Source organism: Fukomys damarensis, unplaced genomic scaffold (assembly GCF_012274545.1).
Source record: "Fukomys damarensis isolate Sample0158 unplaced genomic scaffold, DMR_v1.0_HiC HiC_scaffold_16, whole genome shotgun sequence".
NCBI lineage: Eukaryota > Metazoa > Chordata > Mammalia > Rodentia > Bathyergidae > Fukomys > Fukomys damarensis.
The window spans coordinates 61,626,633-61,647,121 of NW_022900928.1; the positions used below are offsets into that span (position 1 = coordinate 61,626,633).

A 20,489-nucleotide genomic window follows, 5' to 3' on the forward strand; every position below is an offset into this window, starting at 1 on the left:
AAGGAAGGGGAGACTTTTCTTCAGTGCTTTGCAGTGACCTGTGACTGTGGGACCCACAAAATAGTATGAGGTCAGCTATTGGGCAAAAGCAAGCCCCCAAGCCAGTCTTGACTGTCAAGACACAGTGATGAGAATGGTCCACAGATTGTACCCTGGGAGTCCCCAGAGCTGGGCAGTGGGCTCGATATGAGCAAAGCAAAAGTGCCATGCTTGAATCCACCAGGATAGGTCAAGATGAAGCTGGTGAGCTGCTTTCTTGGACCCTACTCTGCTTTCAAACAGGCAAAGGACAGAAGAGGATAAGTGAATGAACACAGAAACCTCAGAGAGAGGACAGAGGGAGGAGGTGGGGCCTGAGGATTACCAGGACAAAAGGGCTGGAGTCAGGTCATCTATCCTGGCTCTAGGCCCCAGAACAGCACTTGCTGACACTTGTCTCTTTGAGGGCAGTTGTCTTCCTCTCTGGCCCACCCTAACCTTTCTTCTGCCCTGGAGACACCTCAGAGCCTGGCCTCCAAATGACTGCCTTCAAATACACTGCATTTTGGGGGACAATAGAACAGTGTTTGGGGGTAATCTGGCCAGGAAAACCCAGAAGGTAAAGATGTCCTAGCCAGCCCCAAACAGTTTCTCTCTCTTTCTCTCTCTCTCTCTCTCTCTGACTTTAAAGAATAAAACTTCTGACTACACTAGTCTCTGCCAGCTGCACTAAGGGTAGGTCAAGAAATGACTGGAATGGACCACATAAGGTTTAGAGTTAGGGAAGTCAGGCACCACGGTCAGCCCTGCCACCCGAGGAAACTGCCATTCTCACTTGAGAGGCTTCTCTTCCATGGGGACAGAACCTAGGAAGGCCCCATGGGGGGCAGAGCCCGCAGTGGCCCTTGCATGGATTGTGAGCCAAAGTCACAGGGGTCCTGGAGCCCAAGTGTCAGTAAACCAGGGGGCACAAGGAGAGCTGGTGGTAGGGAAAGACAGCATGCAACCTCTGGGGACTGGGACAGTGCCCAGCTAGGCTGGGACACTGAAATGCCCCCAGGCAGGCCAACTCCTAGTGTTCCTGGTTGTAAGTCCCTGGTTGCTCCTATTCTGAGGCTAGGAAGCAGCATCTGCAGTTGTTTCTTCTAGGGCCCCCTTGCCCAGCCACCTAGGATGTTTTCCCTGGTGCAATCTTGCCTCTGCCGATTCTCTATCTGCTTCAAAGTCCAGGCAATCCAGGGCCACTTCCTCTCACACCATCAGCAAAACAGCATTCTGGAGCTGTGTAGCACATGCCTGTGCTTTGTTGCACCCCACAAAAGGTTCTGACAACAGTGGTCTGCACACCCAGCCAGAGCTCTTCTTGGAGGAAGTGGTATGCTTACATTATTGTGTGACTAATGACATCCCATTAGACTGTTTTATACCCAGCACCTCACTGAAGACCTAGAGTATGATAATTGTTCAATAGATATTCACTGAGTAAGACAATGAGTGGGTGGATGAAGGAATGAAACGATAAAACACTCACCCTCTGAGCTCCCAGGACCTCTCCCCAGCCAGTGATTACCTGGGACTTCTTCAAACTCACCTGGGCAAGAACAAGGGCCTGCAGCCTTGTGAATGGGCAGTCTCAGCTGGATCTGCTCCTTTGTAACTATGTGACTAGGCTTCCCACCTGAGATGACTATGCAAGGTGCCCAGCTGTGCTGGCCCTAAGTGGTGACCCAGTGCTGTACTCTAGGTAAGGGAGGGACAGGGGCTGCTGCAGATTCCACCAGCTGTAAAGGCAAATGTGAACTTCTCAGATTATAAGGCATCCTACAGAGATACAGGTACAGAACAGAGCAGTAGCAGAAAGGAGGGAAAATTTGAAGGTGCCCCCACTGCCAAAAGAAAGGGGTCAGGGACACAGTCTCCATGGACAGAGCCAGAGCCTGGATTGCTCTTTCACCCAGGGGAACCCAGGAAGGGAACCCCTTCCACCTCTGTGCTCCCAGGTCCCATTCCTCCCATTCCTTTTGCGCCTGAAGGGCTGAGGGGGGAGGGGGTGTGACCCAGCCCTCCCCCTGCCCACTTCAGCTGTCAATCTGCTGTCTGGAAGAAAGGCTTGAAGCCTCCTGACAATTGTGGGCACCTTTCTCCTGCCCCGCCTCCCGCCCCTGCCCTGCCCTCTTCCCCTCATCTCTCTGACAGGGCTCTTCTCAGATTGTTCCTGGGTTGCTTCCCCTCCCATACCAGGTCCTTCTTTCCTCTTTCTCTGCCTGTCTTTGCCATGTCTTCCGATTCTCACCACTACAGACTTGTATGCCCTTGTGGGTTTCTAATGATAGGGTGAATGTGTAAGCTCCATCCAGATCAAGGTCATCCATAGACTGAAAACACAGTGGGTGGGATGGTCAGCTTGTTGTGAGCAAGTTTCAGGAGTGTGCCTGAGGTTTCTGGGCCCCCTGGGCCTGATGCCTCCTCAGGAGGAGGTCATTAAGTTATTGGCTTCCCTGAGATACATGAGGGGCCTGTTTATCCCCTACTTCTGAAATCAGGATGCTCCGGGGGCAGGAACTCCCAGGCTTAACACTACATTCAGGTTCAAAGAGATTAAAGTCCATAATTAAATGTTCAGGGCAAGTTAAGTGTTCCAAACTTTGATGCTAAAAATATTGTATTTAGTATGCAAATTATGCCCTGACAGCTCCCTGAGCCTGAGCCTGTGGGTGCCACCACCTTGTTTGTCATCAGCACTGTTATTGTCAAGGTGGTAAGAAAATTCTTTTTCCACTGATGGATTTATATTTCATTTTGTTAAAGCCACGTTTCTGTTTTCAGGGCAGGGCTGAGTTGTAGCCCCAGGAAGCTTGGAGCTGTGAACTGGCTTGGAGCAAGAGGAAGGAGAGATACCCAGGCCACAGCACTCAGGCCTGGCCTGCTTTCTCCAACCTGTCCCCGAGCCGAAGATCCTGACATGAAACAGAGACAGGAAGAAGGGCAGAGACACACAGGCAAGGCCGGCACCTCCAATGCCACCTTTTCCAAGAAGCCGTCTCTGGCCTGGTGGAGGAAAAGGCCAAAGGAAGAGCCAACCTTCAGAGGCTCCAGACCTGGAGAGGTGGGAACACCTGGCTTCCCTCTGGAAGGACCCTGCCAGAAATAAGAGTTTTGGCTCTCTCTGAATGGTAAGGATGGTGTTGGCATTGCTCTGGGCCACCCAAGGGCCCTTGAGTTACTTGTCAAAGTTTTATTAGTTTGGTGCATGTGTAGTGAGATGTTACAGAGTCTGGAGCCTGGGGACCCTTCCAAGCTGCAGTTTCCCCTCCTCCCTCAGAGCAGGGTCAGGCCAGGCCAAAGGGCCCTCAGCAGCCTCTTAACCGCAGGCTCCTCTAAGGCAGAGGCACTGGAAGGGAAAGGAAAGAGGAGAGAGAAGAAGCCAGAGGAGGAGAAAAGGAAAGACACTTTATGTCAGAGTGTGGCAGGAGACAAACTCTCGAAGAACTTCAAATGTCCCCCAACTCAGGCCCAGATGTGGGTTCAATACTTGACTTCCCAGGCTTGCCAGCATTGGCTAGGAGAAGGGCGGCAGCCAGTGGTGGGGGCTGGCATTTCTCTCTTCAGACTCTCTTGGGGCCCATGGATATTAGGGTTCTTCCCTCCAAGGGTGTGGAAACTGTATGGAGAGCTGTAACAGAGAGGGATGAGTGAGGACCAAAGCTGGGAAGATAGGAATCACTTCCGGGGTGGGGAGGGAGCTAAGATTTTTGGTTTGGGCTCCTCTGGGGTCCATGTGTTATGTGGTATTTACATGAGTCTTCCAGGGCTGAAATGTCTTCCCCATGTGAGCTTTGGAGAATGAGACCTGTCCCACCTTCCCACTGCCTGCTCCAGCAAAGGCCCATGAAAACCAGGGGGAACCCAATAGAGTTTGCTTGCCATTATACACTTGACTCTGACCCCAGTAACTCCGGTGACCCCAGTGCCCCAGAGAAAGGTCAAGGAAGGCAGCTGAATCTTTGGTGCCAAGGAGAGAGGGCCTGGAGGTGGGAGGGAGACTCTGTGAGCTGCCCTAAGCCATGGGTCCAGTCCCAGGGCTGGTACCATGCTGGGCTCTGTAGCCCTGCCCTGGCAGAGTGAGTGTGTGGGCAGAGGGGCGCAGAGCCAAGTTAACACTGCAGGGCCTGTGGGGTGATGAGAAGGCCCAATCCCTCGGGGCCTTTCTGCCCATGGCTTGCAGGGATGAGGCCCAGAGAACCTGGGCCTGGAGGTGGGAAGTGGCTGCTGTGCAGGCAGATGGCAGAGTCAGCAGTGTAGAATCTTCATGAAGGCCTTGCGGAACTCGATGTTGAAGGTTGTGTAGATGATGGGGTTCACAGCACTGTTGACATAGCCCAGCCACGTGAAGGCGCTGTACAGGACTGGCGGGATGTTGCAGTCACAGTGTATGTTGAGGATGTGCGTGATGAAGAAGGGTAGCCAGCAGATGATGAATACGCCTGGGGGAGAGGCAGGGTCAGGCTGGCCTTCAGGCCTTGGAGAATCTGAGCTGAGCATGCCCTGCCCTGCCCTGCTGGATGGGCCTCTGGCTTGTATGCTGCAGGCCCCAGTGCTATGGGCTGAAGCCCCAGGAGCACTGCAAGGGGAGTCTAGGCCTTGGATCCTAGACCTGCACTCAGCCCCTGGGACTGCAGCAGCAGAATGCCCAGGTGCAACATGGTCCTGCCACATCATGTGATCATGGGTAGACCCTTAGCCTGCAGGGACTGCATGCTCTCATCCATAAAAAGAGGACAGGAACACTTGCCTATTCACATCCCAAGATCACTAAGCTGCTAAAGGACATCACAGGTGTTACACAGAAAACAGCTAACCTTTCCTCAGCCAACCTTTTAGTTTGTGACCTTTACTATATGGTTTTTCTAGAAGAACTGCATTTAAAAGTCTTGCCTAAAAGAAAGGTCCACTCCCTCCTTTAGATCAGAGTCCCCTCCCTGCATTTTCACAGCTCTTGTTGGGACAACAAGATGTGGTTGAGTGCAAGAGTTTATTTCCCAGTTCTCTAGTAACAAGAATAGATAAAGTATAATGATAACAAGTATGTATTTGTGCTGCTTTGCAGATTTAAAAAATATGTTCACCAAACCTACGCCATCTGACCATGACAACAGTCCTGAGAGGTTATTTAGTCTACAGACAGGGGATCAGAGATAAAAAGTGACCTGCCTCAGGACATGAGGCTTGGGGACGTTATGGTAGGCTGGTCAAGCCCACAGACTCTGGAGACAGACTGCTTGAACTTAAATCATGAATTCTTCTTGGTCAAGTTATATAGCTATGCTAAACCTCAGCTTGCCCATCTGTAAAAGGAGCACAATTATAGAATCTCCCTAAGAGCCTGTCTGCATATCAGTGAGCATGGCCCAAGAATGTGTGAACCCATGATACACCAGCCAGGGTCAGCAAGGGCTGGCAGGGACTGCAGCCTGCAGGGACAGACCCTTTCCCTGACCAGAGCTGACTCACCGAGAACAATGGCGAGCATCTGAGTGGCTTTCTTCTCTTTCTGCTGGGAGAGCTTCCTGCGGCTCATGGTCTTGAGGGAGGTCCGAGTTTTGCCATTGGGCATGGACTGGATTTCAAAGATCTTGGCAATCTTGGGGTGGTCTTTGGCATGCCCGTTCTTCTCTGGCTTAGCAGGGCTGTCGGGAGTGCTATGGAGGCCATGGTGGGATGGATCAGGGAGAGTCAGCTGGTGGTGGCTGGGTGGGATAGGGCTGTACCGGGTCCTCTCTGGTGGGCTGGTGCTAGAGACAATCTCCATCTCCAGCTCCTGGGCTCGGCGGGCAGCCTCCTGCACCACAAGCAGAGAGCTCTGGGTGAAGCCAGATATGGTCTTAGGCAGCAGCCACCCAGGCTTCTGTGCTTCTGTACTCCCCTTCCTTCCCCCACTGAAAACACAGGGTCACTCTGCCAGGAGGGCAAGGAGAGCTGTCACTGAGAGGCAGGAGCATGGAGTCTAATGGGATCCATAGTCCACTTCCCAGAGAAATTCTTTTGTAATCTCCAAACCATTGTCCCGGGCTGGGGTGGGGGGCTTCTCTTTTGTTAGCATAGCAACACTTACTGAGAGCTGCCTAAGTGTCAGGTGCCAAGCTGGTCGCTAGGGATAAATCCCTAAATGATGTTTGGTCTTGCCTCCAAGAACTGGCATTCTAACTGTTTAGAGAACACCTTTGGTCCTTTCTGCTAGGCTGAATCACAAGCCCAACGCTCTTGCTTCGTGGGTACCTGTACCAGCTTGCAAACTAGACTGACCCAAGTGCTGAACAGCTGACCCCTAGGGCACCACATCATCCCTGCTTCCCTGAGGGCCTGGTATGGATCCTCTCACAGTCACCCCATTCTTCCTTAGGCTGTCTTGTTTGGGATCTCAGAAGTCTTAGCTCCAGCTTCTAAATGTAGCCAGTCTGTGTGCCCAGCTGGTAAAACTGAGTTGCTGCCTTGATCCCATCTTGGGTCCCTGTTTTGGTACCTGTGACATAAAAGCTCTGAAAGTGATGCCCTTGAGGTATGGGTGAGAGGTGGGGACCCTGCTTCCCAAGGACACCTGACCTGGACTTTGCATGAGGTCCTCTGTGGGCTCCATGTCCTGTGGCCACCTGTGTGTGTGAGGGTGAAACACCTGCTGCTTGGATCCCAGTTCTAAGGCTGTGCTCTGATTTGCACCTGAAGGCTCTATTTCCAGGTTGTTTCATCAGTAGCCCTGGGGCTGCTCTGCTGCAGCCTTCCTCAGCCTCTAGCCTCTAGTCCCAGAGCTGGCCTGTCAGGATGGCAGCACTTGCCAGTGGATAAACATGGGTGTGGATTTAGAAGTTACAGAGATCTGGGTTCAGATATGTGCTCTGTCACTGTTTAGATGTGGGGAAGTTGCTAAATTCTCTGAGCCTGTTTCCTCTTTTGAGAGTTGAAGATTGTTAAAAATCAATTGGACTTAACCTCCCAGGGTTGTGGTGAGGATTTGGTGAGATGATAGGAACTCAGGAGGTGTGTGAGAAGTGGAAATAGCCATTCTCATCATTTTTATTATGTCATGGCCAAGTCCCTTTTCCCATCAATTTTCTGTGTCCCTGGGGCATGCAGAATTGAGGTATCCTGCTCCATATCTGCTAGGAGGTGTGCATGGTGCACCTGCCCTCAGCTGAGGTAGTGGGGATGTTGAGAAGTGTTTCTCTCTTTAGCCACCTGGTGAGGGTTCAGAGTCATGGCTGGTAGGCTTCCCAAGGACAGAAAGTATGGCCGTGGGTTCCTGTCCTGAACACTTACCATTCTCCGCCTGTTCACTGGGAAACTCCCATTAGACTTCATGATAACGGTGCAGAGTTTCATGTCCTCAGGGTGAGTACAGTTGCCCTGTGGAGTGAGCCAGCACATGGGTCACACAAGACAATGAGGGGACCGGGCACAGGGAGACAAGAACCCAAGGCTTTATGGAAATCTCAGACTCAGAACAGGGCTCAGAGATTAGGAGTGTGGGACCACAGAAGGCAGTCAGGGTAAAGGTTAAGATTGGTGCTGCAATGAAAGGAAGTAGGCAGGACAAGGGACGAAAGGACTCTGATTTTTATGGAGCACCTACTCAGGGTTTGGCACCCTGTTAGGAGTACTCATAACCCTCTTGTGATGAATCTTCAGGACTACCCTGTGAAGTCCATATTATTATTTTCCTTTAAGAGATGAGGAAACTGAGGCTCACAGAAGTTAAGCAATTTGCCCATGGTCACTCAGCCAAAATGGGCGGTGCCAGGATTTGAACCTGATCTGTGTAACTTGAAAGCCTTTCCTTCCATGCCCACTCACAGTCTTTTCAGATAAGGCTGAGTGGAGGGGAGAATTCACAGGACCAAACAAGGAGCTGAGAGAAGAACAGAAAAGAATAGTAGGAGAGAAGAAGTGATAAGGATGCAGGGGTGAGCAGGACAGAGAGTGTGGCAGGTAAAGAAAACAGGATGGAGGAGACAGAGAGGAGGAAAGGGAGACAGAGATTAGAAAGGAGAAGCTAAGCAAAGAGGAAGAGGGGAAACCAGGACGATGCCAAGCTGGAACAGCTGCCCTCAGGCACAAAGATTTTTGAGCAGACTTCTCCGTCCAGTCAGTGCCATCATGGATGTCACCTCCCACTCCTGGGTGTTCAAATCCCTCCACAGAGGCCCACAACCTCATCTGTCTGCTGGGCACTCCTCCAGCCTGGACCGCAGCCTTGCTGTGGTACCCAGGTCCCTACCTGAGCAAGGGACAAACCACTTTGGGACTAGTTAGGTAGGGACACTTGGAAGGGAGAAAGGGTCTCTGAACCTTGAGTGGGGCCCTCAGGTTGGCCCGGAATGCTCGGCTACTGCGCTTGGTGTTGACCCGCTTTCGGCGTTTGCGAAGGACGATGTAGATCTTGATGTAGACCAGCAGGGTGACGATGAAGGGCACATAGAAGGAGACGATGGAGGAGTAGACCACGAAGGCAGGGTTGGCGATGATGCACTCATTCTGGTCTGGAGGAAAGAGAGCCCAGGGTGGGCAGGGCATCAGCTGGCCCCCTGGGCCACAGCACCACCTGAATATCTATCTCCTTGGTGGGAAAGTGGAGCAGTCTTACAGAGAATATGACTAGATGTTTAAGGTTGCCTGAAAATGTTGTAAATTAATGTGCATTAATCAGAGCATTAAAACCACAACCATCACCAGGTGTGGTGGTGCACATCTTTGATCCCAGTACGTGGCAGGCTGAGACAGGAGGATGGCTCCAAGTTCAAGGCCAGCCTGAGCTACATTGTGAGACCCTGTCTCAAAAAACTAAAAAAAATTTTTTTTAATTAAAAAGAACCCCACGACCATAAGCAAAAATTGACCAAGCCAGAATGACTGCTTCCAAATTTTCTCATTACTAAGTTACTAGATCATTAGTTTTGATATCTCTGAGCACACAAGTAAACCCAGAATATTCACAAGTAACGCAAGAGTTATTTTCAAAAGAGCAACCCATTATTCCAGCCTTTCCTGTATACTGGGGAGAGAAGTCCTGCCACTTATTAACTTTAGGAACAGGATAACTTGGTCCCGTTTGCTGGACCCACCTGTGTTCCAATGTATTCCACGTGCTCCCATGGTTCCTTCCAGGTCTACCAGAAGTTTTTTTCTTTATCTCGGGGCTTTCCTGGATTAATTCAACCATATTTAGCCTTGTTCCCACTTCTTAGAATTCCTGTGACATTTTGATTTCATACCACACATTTTCTAGGCTTCACTGTATTCTGTCTTGCTCTTGTCTCCAGGGGTGTACCTGCCTGATTCTTGTCTCCCTGATAAGAAGCAGCTACACACTAGCAGGTATTTTGTCCCTCTTCTGTCTGAGGTGATCTGACACTGCCTTGCATAGGGAGAGAGGTGCAAGGTGGGCTCACTTCCTACTTTTCTCTAGTTTTCCTGCTCCAGGTGGCTCAGAGCTGGCCTGGGCTCAATCAGCCCATCAGGCTGAAGCCTTACCACAAAAATACTTGCTAGAGGTGAATGGAAGTTCAGTAGTCTCCCCTACATGGAGGTATACACACACAAACACACACACACACACACACACACACACACACACACACACACACTTTGTGCGGCTCTAGGGCCTGCTTCAATTTAATAAAGTTGAAAATGACCAGACATCCTCCTGAGCCACTTTCACCATTCCTTATCCCACTCCCTCATGCCCTAGGCCATTGTTTCCTCTCTAGCCCAACCTGGAACAACTCTGAGTTGGGCTGGACCCAGAAGATCCAGACCAGCCTCAGTCCATCAGGACTCTCAGCACAAAAGCAGGGATCCCAAGCCACTTGATCCCTAGGCAAAGGAAAGACTCACCTGTATTGTTGAGTCCAAAGAGCAGTGGACAGGAGATGGTGAAGGACAGGACCCAGACGATGGCAATCATGACGGTGACTCTGCGCTTGGAGCTGTAGCGCGTGTTGTACAGCATGGGCATGGCTACAGCTGTGTACCTGTAAGAGGGGGCTGAGTCTGGGGTGCAGGCCCAGGGACCCCTCATTCCACTGAATGAGTACACCAGAGATGTCCCTGATCCAGGGACTGGGCTGTTGATCACCTCCATGAAGCTTGCCAACAGCCTGGCAATGGCCCATCAAACACCAGCTGGCCAGCTGCAGTGTACATCTGGGACATGGCCATTTTTCTAATTCCCCACTTGGATTTAGGGCTTTTTGAGAGGTCATGGCCTGGGTCTTTGTACCTTTTAAACTGCACTGCACTTATGCTAGGCCTGTAAAGGTGGAAGTATTTGTTGATAGATTGGTAGCCCTATTTAGCAGGAGAGATGTACAATGGCAACTGTTTACAATCCTCCCTCACATTCATCTACTTAGAGCATCTGAGGCATTAACTTATTTCCCATGAGTGCTGTGGGGGAATAGGGCCAGTACCACAGGGAGCCTTTGTAGCACATCCATGCAAATTACAGAAAGATTCCACACATACTGCTTTGTGGGCAGAGCCTGTGCTGTGACCTGTCCTGGACATAAAATGCAAAACCAAAGCCCTGAAGCTTCAGGGGAAAGGGAACATCATCTTCTGTGTCTGAGAAATGAAATGGAATTCTAGGAACTTTTGCACAGTCAGGTAAGTAGACAGTGATAGAGCCAGGGCTTTGTCAGCATCAGGTATTTTCTCTTTTAAAGCAGTCACCATGTGGGTATTTTTGGGGACCTCATAGTCCATAGATGGCCTCCCTTTCAGGAGTTTGTGCTCTCCTAGCCAAACACACGCACGCACACAGACACAAACACACACACACACACACACACACACACACAGAGGCATGCACACATGCATACATTCACACACAAACACATGGACTCACACCCACAGGGCCAGGAGTATTGCATCACAGATGCAGCCAGAACCTGAGCAGAGGTGGGACAGACAAAAAGGTGAATAGCCAAGGTCACCTCTCCCACCCTGGCTGGACTCACCTGTCGATGCTGATGGCACACAGGTTCAGGATGCTTGCTGTGCACATCATGACATCCAGAGTGACGAAGATGTCACAATGGATCCTGCTGAATTTCCACTCGCCCACCACCTGGGGACAAAGCAGCATAGTAGGTGGACAACAGGACGAGAAAATTAGCTTAGGTCCTGTGGCTCAGGTCTCTAGCAGCAGGTCAGGCTACAGGCTCAGATAATGGAGAAGCACCAGTGGAAGCAGTGCCCATGGGGGTTTGAGGCCTATGCCCCCGACTTCTCTTCTCCCAGATGTATGTAAATCCTCTTGGTGACTAGACTTGACTAGAACTTGACTAGAAGAAAGACAACTCCATAGGAGTGCCTCATTTTTGAATCTCAATCTGTAAAACAATTATGTGATCACCATGTGGTCCTCATGTGTTTTCTTAGATTCTTTGTCTATTTGGTGTTCATTCATCACAGCAAAAACTGTATGAACTATCTCTTTTATGTTCTATGTTCCTGATGCTATGATATTCGAGGGACTTCTACACTTGAGGAGAGACTCTCTTGCAGAGCTAGCTGATTCATGGACACAGTAAACTACTTACTTGGTAGCACATGTAAGCTAAACATTCCCTGTATACTCTCACATATCAAGCCAATATTTCCTGTGACCTAAATCATCCTGGGGCCAGATGTCAGGTAACTAGGGGCCACCCCTTTAGCCCCGGAGTTATTCACACTACACAATCTTAAACTGTTCATTTCATCCTGCATTGCATTTCGTATGGAAATCCCAACAAAATCTGTGACCTGAGCTTTCCCCTGGCCCTTCCTTTGCCCCCTGACCCAAGCTTGGTGCTTCCCCTGGTTGTGCCTCCCATTCCTAGGGGAGCTGTGGATAACATTTTTTGCCCAATGGCATTGACCTCCACGTCATCACTCACTTATAATTCTGCAAACTAAACCACGTGTATAATTTTAGAATACTTATTTTATCCAGTGAGGAAACTGAGCCTCAGAAAAGTGCAGTGATTTGCTTACTTTCTTTTGGCTCAGCTTCTGGTCTTTCACTGGTACAAGTTCTGAATGAACCAGACAAGCCTTTCCATGCCTAGCCTGAAGTATATGGCACAGCGTCAGGGCCCCAAAATTGTCTGTTAAGACAGTGGCTCACTATGAAACAGAGACTATAAGTGTCTGCTCTTTATTATCCTTAGAGAATAAAAGGAATCTGGGCTACAGCAATAGGAACACCAGGACAAGCAGGGCAAGAGGTGATGTAGTGATCTGTCCTTGGCCTGATGGGAAATGAGGAGTTCAACTCCTGGCAAGAACATTTTACATCACACACACACACACACACACACACACACACACACACACACACCTACATACACTTCTACCCATCCCAAGCCCCTCATTCACATGAACACACACAATCAGACAGTCACACAGCTCCCTGTCCCTGGCATCTCTGGCAGTGTGGAGCAGCCCAACCACTGCAGACATCGCTGGCTTCTACCCATAGTGGAGAAGAAATAACAAAGCCCTCTCCAGTGACCAGAGAAGGGCAGCACCAACTATGTGTCCCAGCTCAGAATGGCAGCAGGGCTAATGGCCCCATTGCTCATTCTCACTACTGCCCTCTTCTGCACTCAGGCAAAGAAACAGACCTTGGCATTTAAACCCAAGCGTAAGTGATACAGCTGCTGTCATCTCACAAGGAGGAAACAACAGCTCTCCCCAGAAGACAGAGGTCTTTCTGTGGCAATGTTTCCTGTGGATCATGTCTCAGGACTTCTTCTAGTAGAACTGCACTATGAAAGCTGAAGGTTTGATATCCAGTTGGGGTGGCAGTGGAGGGTTTGGAGAGGGCTTCCCTGGTATAAACAGAGTGGCTTCAAGGCACCACTGGACAGGACCACAATCCTATCTGGTTCATATCCACCTCATCTTAAAGCCTCTTCTAGGACTGGTATCTAAGAGCTGCTTTCATGTCTCTGGTGATCCAGGTATGAAAGGTCAGGGCCTTTGTCTCTGTCTCCCATCTCTCCTTCCCTCCTCCCTGCTGTCCTTCTTTTCCACGAACACTTATTGAGCAGCTTAGTCTTTATCATAGGCTTCTAGACACACATAAACCACTCACACAGTCCCTGCTTTTAGGACTTGCTCCATCCTCTCTACACACCAGCCTACCTGGAGCCTAGAAGGGAGGGCTTTTTTCTGTGGTCTCAAGAGCAACTGCTTTGCAGAGTAATTAGTAGTGGCCATTCAAAGGCCCAAGAAAAAGTATCGGCAGCTACTTTATAAAATATCTATTCAGGGCACTACCTTACCTCATTTGTTATTTTTAAAACTTATAAGAGGTTGCTTATCTCAATTTTTAGGTGAGGGAACTAAAGCTCAGAGAGGCCACAGAGCATGGCCAAGTTTACTCAGGAAGCATTCAGTGGGGCTAGAAAGTGACGTAAGTTCATCAGGCACCACATTCATTGCTTTATAAGTGTTGAAGAGACCATCTTAGAAGGGACCATCTAACTTATGAAAAGCAATTATCTATGAAAAGCACTTGGTGAATATAAAACATGGCAAGGAGAGATTACCATTCCAAGGGTAGACAAACAAGGTCTCAGAACAAAACAGACACACACAAGGTCACTTGGAGATTTGGTGGTAGAGGAAGGATTAGCCCAGTTTTCTAGTTGCATAAAGAATCTTTCCTCCACACTTTCAGGCATTGTTTCTTGACATCTTGCTTCTATAGATGCAAGACTGACATAGGAAGCTCTGAGCTGGAGTCAGTAAATGCTAACAAAACTAGAATAACGGCCTGTACTTAGTGTGCTCAGGCACTTTGCAAACACACTGTATTTAGATTTGTGCAATGAGGATGGCAGAACTCAATGTTAAGGACTCTGGCTCCTTCTCTTAGAGGTGGTGGTTTTGCCCTACTGCTTCTCCTGGATAGTTCTCCCCAAAGTGTCACCTCTTTCGCAAGCCTTTCCAATACTTCCAGGCTGGGACATATGCTCCCACTATTCCCACTGTCTCCCGGAGGACTGTTCCATGTCACCTCCAGGAACTGCGCTGTAACTGGGGTCCAGTCTTCATCCATGGCAGGCCACCACCTCAGACCCCAGCATCTGAGATAGAAGTGTTCAATCAATGTTGAATGAGGGAAGAAATAACTTTGAGATCTTTGCTCATCTTTTCTGAAAACATCTTTTGAACGAATTAATGATTATTGCCCCTTCAGAGATGGTCTTAGTTTGTCCAGCTCTCAATCATTCTACTGTACAGTGCCCACTTCCAATCCCATTCATTCCGTCTGCACAGATGTTTTGGATGGGGGTGAGGGAGGAAATAGTTTGGAGAGACACTAACTACTCCATGTCTGCTTCTCTTCTTTTCTTTTTATGGTTCTAAGGATTGAACCCAGGGCCACACACTAGGTAAGTGCTCTACCATTGACCTACATTCCCAACCCTTTGATCATCTTTCTAATCTCTTCTTCTAGTAAATGTACAGTGAGCCTCACCTTAAAAGGGAAAAAGGTTTCAGTTGTCTTCACATGCAGGCAAGTGACCCCTTCCTGCCATTTGTCAGGAACTTCTCCCATTGCTGCCCCGTTGAAAAGAGATGGAGTTGGGATGTGGACTCAGCTCACTCCAGAATCAGCATACTTTCTATATGGGGGCAGAGTACCCCCAAGACAGAGGATGGCATGGAAGGCTGTAGAGGACATTTAGCATTGCTAGAAATGGAATAAGTTGGAAAATTCTACTAATTCAACTACAGCATCTCTTGAAGAAGATGCAGTATGTGTTTAACAATGTTGGACAGCACTCCACTAGGGACAATAAATTGAGAGGATTATGCCCTTTACTTGTAGCTTGCCACCAAAGTCTCATTTTATGGGGATTATATGCTGCATGCTGCCCACTGACATGCTCAGCTTCACCTCTAAAATAATGGTGGGCAAATTTCAAAGGTGTTTAAAACACTTCCTTGAAGGATTTAGATTGCTCAGGACCCAAATATAGCTTGTATACAGATTTGTCTCTCCCAAGTGTCTGGGTAGGGGTGGGTAGTCTGGAAGCTAGCAGAAGTCATGCCCAGAGTCCCAAGGAGAACACCTCTCACCCTGGAAAGAGAGTGTCTTTTTGCCTGGGTACGGAGCGGGGTGGGGAGAGGGAGGGAGAGTGCCTCCTGGGTAGAGAGGTGTTGGATATTTATCATCATCTTTATCTTCATCCCCCGTGAGTACTTACCATGTGCACAGTACCATTCTAAGCACTCTTCATACAGTGACTCATTTGATCCTCAAGCAACTCTATGAGGCAGGTACTATTATTATTCCCATATTATAGATCAGGAGACTGAGGCCAGGTCAGGTCATTTTGAACATTTCAGACTGGGCTGTTCTATCAGAACCAGGGGAATGATGGTCCAGAACTCCCTGTGTACCAGTGCGGTGGGTAACCTTGGGGGCCTAGGCACAGGCACTTATACCACTTTGGACCAACTTCCCCTCCCCATCTGAACTGCTGCTTTTAGCCATCTCCTGTGCTCCAACCTACAAAGATTTTATACTTTCTCTCAACGACAGAAGTTTCCCCTCCCAGATAGGGACTTGTGTTTGTGACATGGTTGAGTTCCCCTCTTGCCCAGGACAGCAGAATGACAGCTCAGAGAGCTGAGTGGTAGCATCTTCCCCATTGCCTGATCAGCTTTCCAGGCACACAGACTCCAGGCCAGTTTAAGTCCTTGACAGGCAACCCCAGAATTCTGAGCTGAGAAAGGGGCAGGACCCAGTTTATGCTCACTGATGCCCCCAGGCCTCCCACATCTGTCTACCAGGTTTGGAAAGTATCTGATTGAAGGGGGTCCCCTTCCAGCTTCTTCCTTTGCTATAGGACCTGAGTGAAGACAATAACTTCTTCTCAAAGTCTGCTTCCTGTAAAATGGGCAGAGTAGCATTGACTCCCATGGTTACCTGATCAGTGTATGCAAGACAGTTGGCACAGTGTCTGGGACACATGGTGGGACTGCCTGATCCCCATTTCAAGGCACAGAGCTGTGCTCTGTCCCAAGTGGCACAGTGGGTAGCTACACCATTCTTCCTAAGGAAAGGGGCTGTCCCACAGTTAGTGGTAGCTCTTTCTGGAGGCTCTAGCCATGGGTGCCACAGTCAACTGGGAATGGAGAGGATTTAAAAAACTCAGAGCAGCAGCCCCATTTTTCACATTGGAAGAAAGGAATGAAGGTTTCAGGCCCGGGAACATTAACTTGTCCCTTCCTTGGGTTTCCTTATCAGTTGTTCCACTTCCAGCCTAACCTACTGAACCAATTCTAGCCAGCCAGACAGTTCCACTTTGTATCTGCCAGCTGTGTGATGTTGGAGAAATCACCTAACTTCTCTGACTAGCTGGTTCACCATCTGCAAAATGGTGATAATGCCAGCCTCTCGCAGCTGCTTGAAGAATTATTTGGGAAAGTGATGTGTACTTAACCCGAGGCCCCAGCATTTAGTAAGCACTCTACAAACAGTAGCCGCACTTATTAAGGAGACATTCTAACCACCTGATAAGGAAAGTATTCAGCCCAAAGGAAAAGGAGGAAGTGGCAGATGACCTGTGATGGAGGTAATTTGGAACCTGGAGTCTGGCTTCTAGCACAGGGCCTCCTGCAGAAGGCACTGGAGTAAGGTGGGGCCCACACCTACCTCCAAGTAGACAACCCAGGGCATGACCAGCGTGGCCACCAGTAGGTCAGCCACTGCAAGGCTGACGATCAGGTAGTTGGTGGTAGTCTGCAGCGCCTTCTCCCGTGACACGGCCATGCACACCAGCACGTTACCGAAGACAATGATGAAGATGAGAAGGGTGAGCAGCATAGCATAGTAGTTGTAGTGGGGCCTGTCCGCCTTCCCTTCTGACCCATTGAAGGATCGGCTCCAGTTCTGCCTTTCCAGATCATCATCATACCAGGACAGATTCAGTGGATCCATTGGGGCAGCGGAGCCACTGAGTGGCAAGGCTCTGGCCAGGAGAAACGGACACGGAGTGAGGAGGAGGGCTTCCAGGGCACACTGCTTCCCACAGAGGGGTCCAGGGTGAAAACCAACTGTTACCACGCTCGGGTAATAGAACAGAGTTCTCCGAACTCGGGGTTTTAACTTTTATAACTAAAACGTTAAAAATAATAATGGGGCCTGCCACCACTCTTCTGCTAGCAAGTTCTGGCAGATGTCAGAAGGAATGAACAAGTATATAGTTTCAAATGCATAATAAAATAAATGACCTTGAAATGAGCCAATCATACATTCTTTCACTTATTCAACAACACACTTAAAAGCACGATCCATGTACCACACACATTAAGATAGCTTAGTTAGGAGTTCTAGCTTCTAGAGGTAGTAACAGAAATAGGCAACTATTTGCATAAATATTTAATAAGCATTGTTCTATATAGTGCCAGAAAATGTGGGCAGGAACAAAATATATGTTGTTCTGTAGCTCACATTTTGGAAGAAACCATAGTCAATTAAGCATCTCATGGGGTCATTTCTTAGTGGACTTGGGGGAGAGATACCTTGCCTATTCAAGGAAGGCTTTCTGGAGGAGGTGGCGTTCGAAAGATGTGCGATATCTGAAGGATATGCAGTAATTATCCAGGTAAAGAGTTGGGATCTAAGGGGAGAGTCTAGACAAGGGAAGCACATAACAAAACACACAGTTTGATAGCAGGTATCCTGGTGGGGGACCTGAAAGACATCCAGGACAGCAGAATCCTACAGGGTCCTGGCATGAGTGGAATCTGAGCAGACGGCATAGGTGAAATCATGGAGGGCCTTAAAAGTCATCATGGTAGGAATTGGCATCGACCCTAAGGGCAGCAGGAATCACATGACCAGATCTGACTAGAAGAAAGACGATTCAGACTGCAGTACAGAGGACAGATGGGAGGGGCCAAGAGAGTAAGCAGGATACCAGGAATCCAAGCAAGAAATGAGGTTTGGCAGGATACACCTGATGACAGTCCTGGAGAATAAGAATCCCATTCCAGAGGGAAAGACTTCCAGAAAGAAGTGTCATCTAAGATGGAGGAGGAGGAGGAGGAGCTAAAACAACTGAGTGGGAGCACATGCTCAAGTAGGGAGAAAACCACGAGTACCAACAATAAATAATTCTCATTGGCTGAACATGTAGGACATGACAGTGAGGTTGGAGAAAATTAAATGAGAGGGACATTCTTTGGCCATATTGGGGTTTTGTCAACTTGTTAGCCCATGAAAATTTGGGGCAAGGGGTATGGGGAAAAAATGATAACCAAGACCTGGCTTGTAAAGGTACAAGATCCCAATGATGAATGTTAATATACTGTATACTTAAAAGTACCAGTAAACACAATGAGGAAAAAAATTGGGGGCAGAAAAGTGACTCCTTTGGGTTGCTGTTCTACAAAGGTCATTAGCTATTATGACAGAGGAGAGCTGGGTGAAGAGGGGTTGTAGCTGAAACTCAAGTAGTTGACTGAAGTCACTGAATGAAGGTAAAGGGAGTGAGGACAGAGAGATGTGTTCATAATCGGGGGTGTATCTCAGAGGAAAAGCTCATGCCTAACATGTGCAAGGACCAGTGCTAGATCTCCACTACTAGCATGGGGGAGTCAGTATCATGGAACTTGGATACTGGATAGATGTATACAAGAGAGAGATCAGAGGTAAACAGGACAAAGAGTAAAGGATAACTACAGGATTTCTGTGTTGAGCTCTGGGAGGCAGCGATGTGCTCACAGAGAAAACAGATCAGAGGAGCTCAGGAGCAGACTCAGGAGGCATCGGCTTGACAGCCTGTGTTTTGGTTGTGATTGAAATATAATGCATACGTAATATAGTCGGTTTTTCTGCTGTCAAAAGTGTTCCTATTCCATACAATGGAATTAAATGTATCAACATTTCAAGACATTTGGCACAAAACACCATGACTTCCAGGTGCTTTGCTACCCAAATGGATTTGAAAACCACCAGTTTATACCATTTGGGATGAACATGTTATCACATTCAAATCAGGAAGCAGGGCGCACTCATTGCAATGGATCTGAGGGAAATGTGGAGAAAGCTCAGCCCATGTCTACACCCCCATCCTTGTCTGACATACTCACTCTGGGAGCTCTCAGCGGAGGAGTGTAGATGATGTCCTACCCAGTACCTCTACTCTGGGATTTCCAGGGGAAGTAAAAAGCCTAATCCCGTGTGAGATGACATGCAGTGTCACCGTTCAGCAAATTTTCCAATTCTAAGGCAGTGAAGCATTGTGTCACATTGATGCTGAATTTAGCAATGCCAACAGGTCCCTCTTCCCATTTGGAGCACACAGCAGGAGACCTGCATGCTCACAGTGATCAGGCAACTGGGGCTACTTCTAACATTCATTTTTCCTATCAGCCTCTTGTTGGACCTGCTAAACATAAAGCACTGTGCCAGCATTGTCAGGGCCTGGAGACCTGGAGGGGCCACTCACTCCCATTCCCACTCTCTGCCTTCTCTCTGAATATGGCTAGTGGTATCTGCCAAGTCTCCACAACCTGTATCCCTACCCCTACTCCTACCCATTCTCACATCTAGTACATTCTTGCTTTCCAGTGCCAAAGAATATCCTATACTTGTGAAGGGTTTGAAAATATGCCAAATTATTTTAAACATACTATCTCATTTATACTCAAAACAAAAATCTGAAGCTTTCAAATGTTACCCCGCTTTACAAATGAGGAAAATATCTGGAGAACTCTACTCAGTCGCTTCACATCCTTCAAAGCAAGCCTGGCTTGTACTTGCTTCAGCAGCACATATACAAAGCAAGCCTGGCTTGGAATCCTCCTGCCCTAAAACCCACGTATGTTATCTTGCCTGAACCATCACCCACTCTCTGCAGGGATCCCTAAGCATGGTTCCGTGGTTCTGTGGTCGTTTTCTCATCCAGGCATGACTGTCTGAAGAGTGGTACACGTATTACTCATGCATGCCTCATCTGTGCCATGAATCAAAAACTTAAAAAGCACACTATCTTGTTCTTTTCTGACTCCTGCTGATGGTTTGTCAGTAGTACATGTTCAAAGACATTTCCTGGATGAATCCAAGGGTTAATATAACTGGGAAGAAAAATCTCTCCAGACTTGAAATGTACCTGCAGACACAGGCCACTAGATACAAAAGTGCAGAGAAGTAACACAGCCAGAGAGCATCGTGGGCTTTGGTGTTGGATACTGTTATGGGCTACATTGTGTTCCTTGCTCTCCCACTCATAAAGTGCCCATGTTGAAACCCTAATATGACTGTATTTGGAGATAAGGCATTTAAAGAGGAAATTAATTTAAAAATGAAGTCAGTAGGGTGGGCCCTAATCTAATTTGACTTGTGTCCTTATAATAAAAGAGAGGAAATTTGGACACATCAAGAAACACACGGGATCCGCACACAGAAGACTATATGAGGACACTGATGAAGGAAGAAGGGTTCC

At 48.5% G+C, this 20,489-nt stretch overlaps 1 protein-coding gene across 3 annotated transcripts; it reads right to left on the reverse strand.

Moving 5' to 3' along the window:
* Positions 1-3,145: 3,145 nt before the first annotated feature.
* On the reverse strand, positions 3,146-17,009 carry Drd2 (dopamine receptor D2). 3 transcript variants are annotated; one of them, XM_010629457.3, is made up of 8 exons: positions 16,694-17,009; positions 10,989-11,098; positions 9,865-10,001; positions 8,320-8,510; positions 7,291-7,377; positions 5,491-5,818; positions 4,223-4,463; positions 3,146-3,652 (listed from the first exon to the last, which is right to left on the reverse strand). In XM_010629457.3, the coding sequence occupies exons 1-7, from the start codon at positions 16,976-16,978 to the stop codon at positions 4,270-4,272; spliced, it is 1,332 nt and encodes a 443-aa protein (XP_010627759.1). In that variant the 5' UTR covers positions 16,979-17,009; the 3' UTR covers positions 3,146-3,652; positions 4,223-4,269. The 3 variants fall into 3 exon arrangements, with proteins under 3 accessions (XP_010627759.1, XP_010627758.1, XP_010627760.1); XM_010629456.2 differs by having other exon boundaries at positions 3,146-4,463; XM_010629458.3 differs by lacking the exon at positions 7,291-7,377 and having other exon boundaries at positions 3,146-4,463.
* Between the last annotated feature and the right edge of the window lie 3,480 nt (positions 17,010-20,489).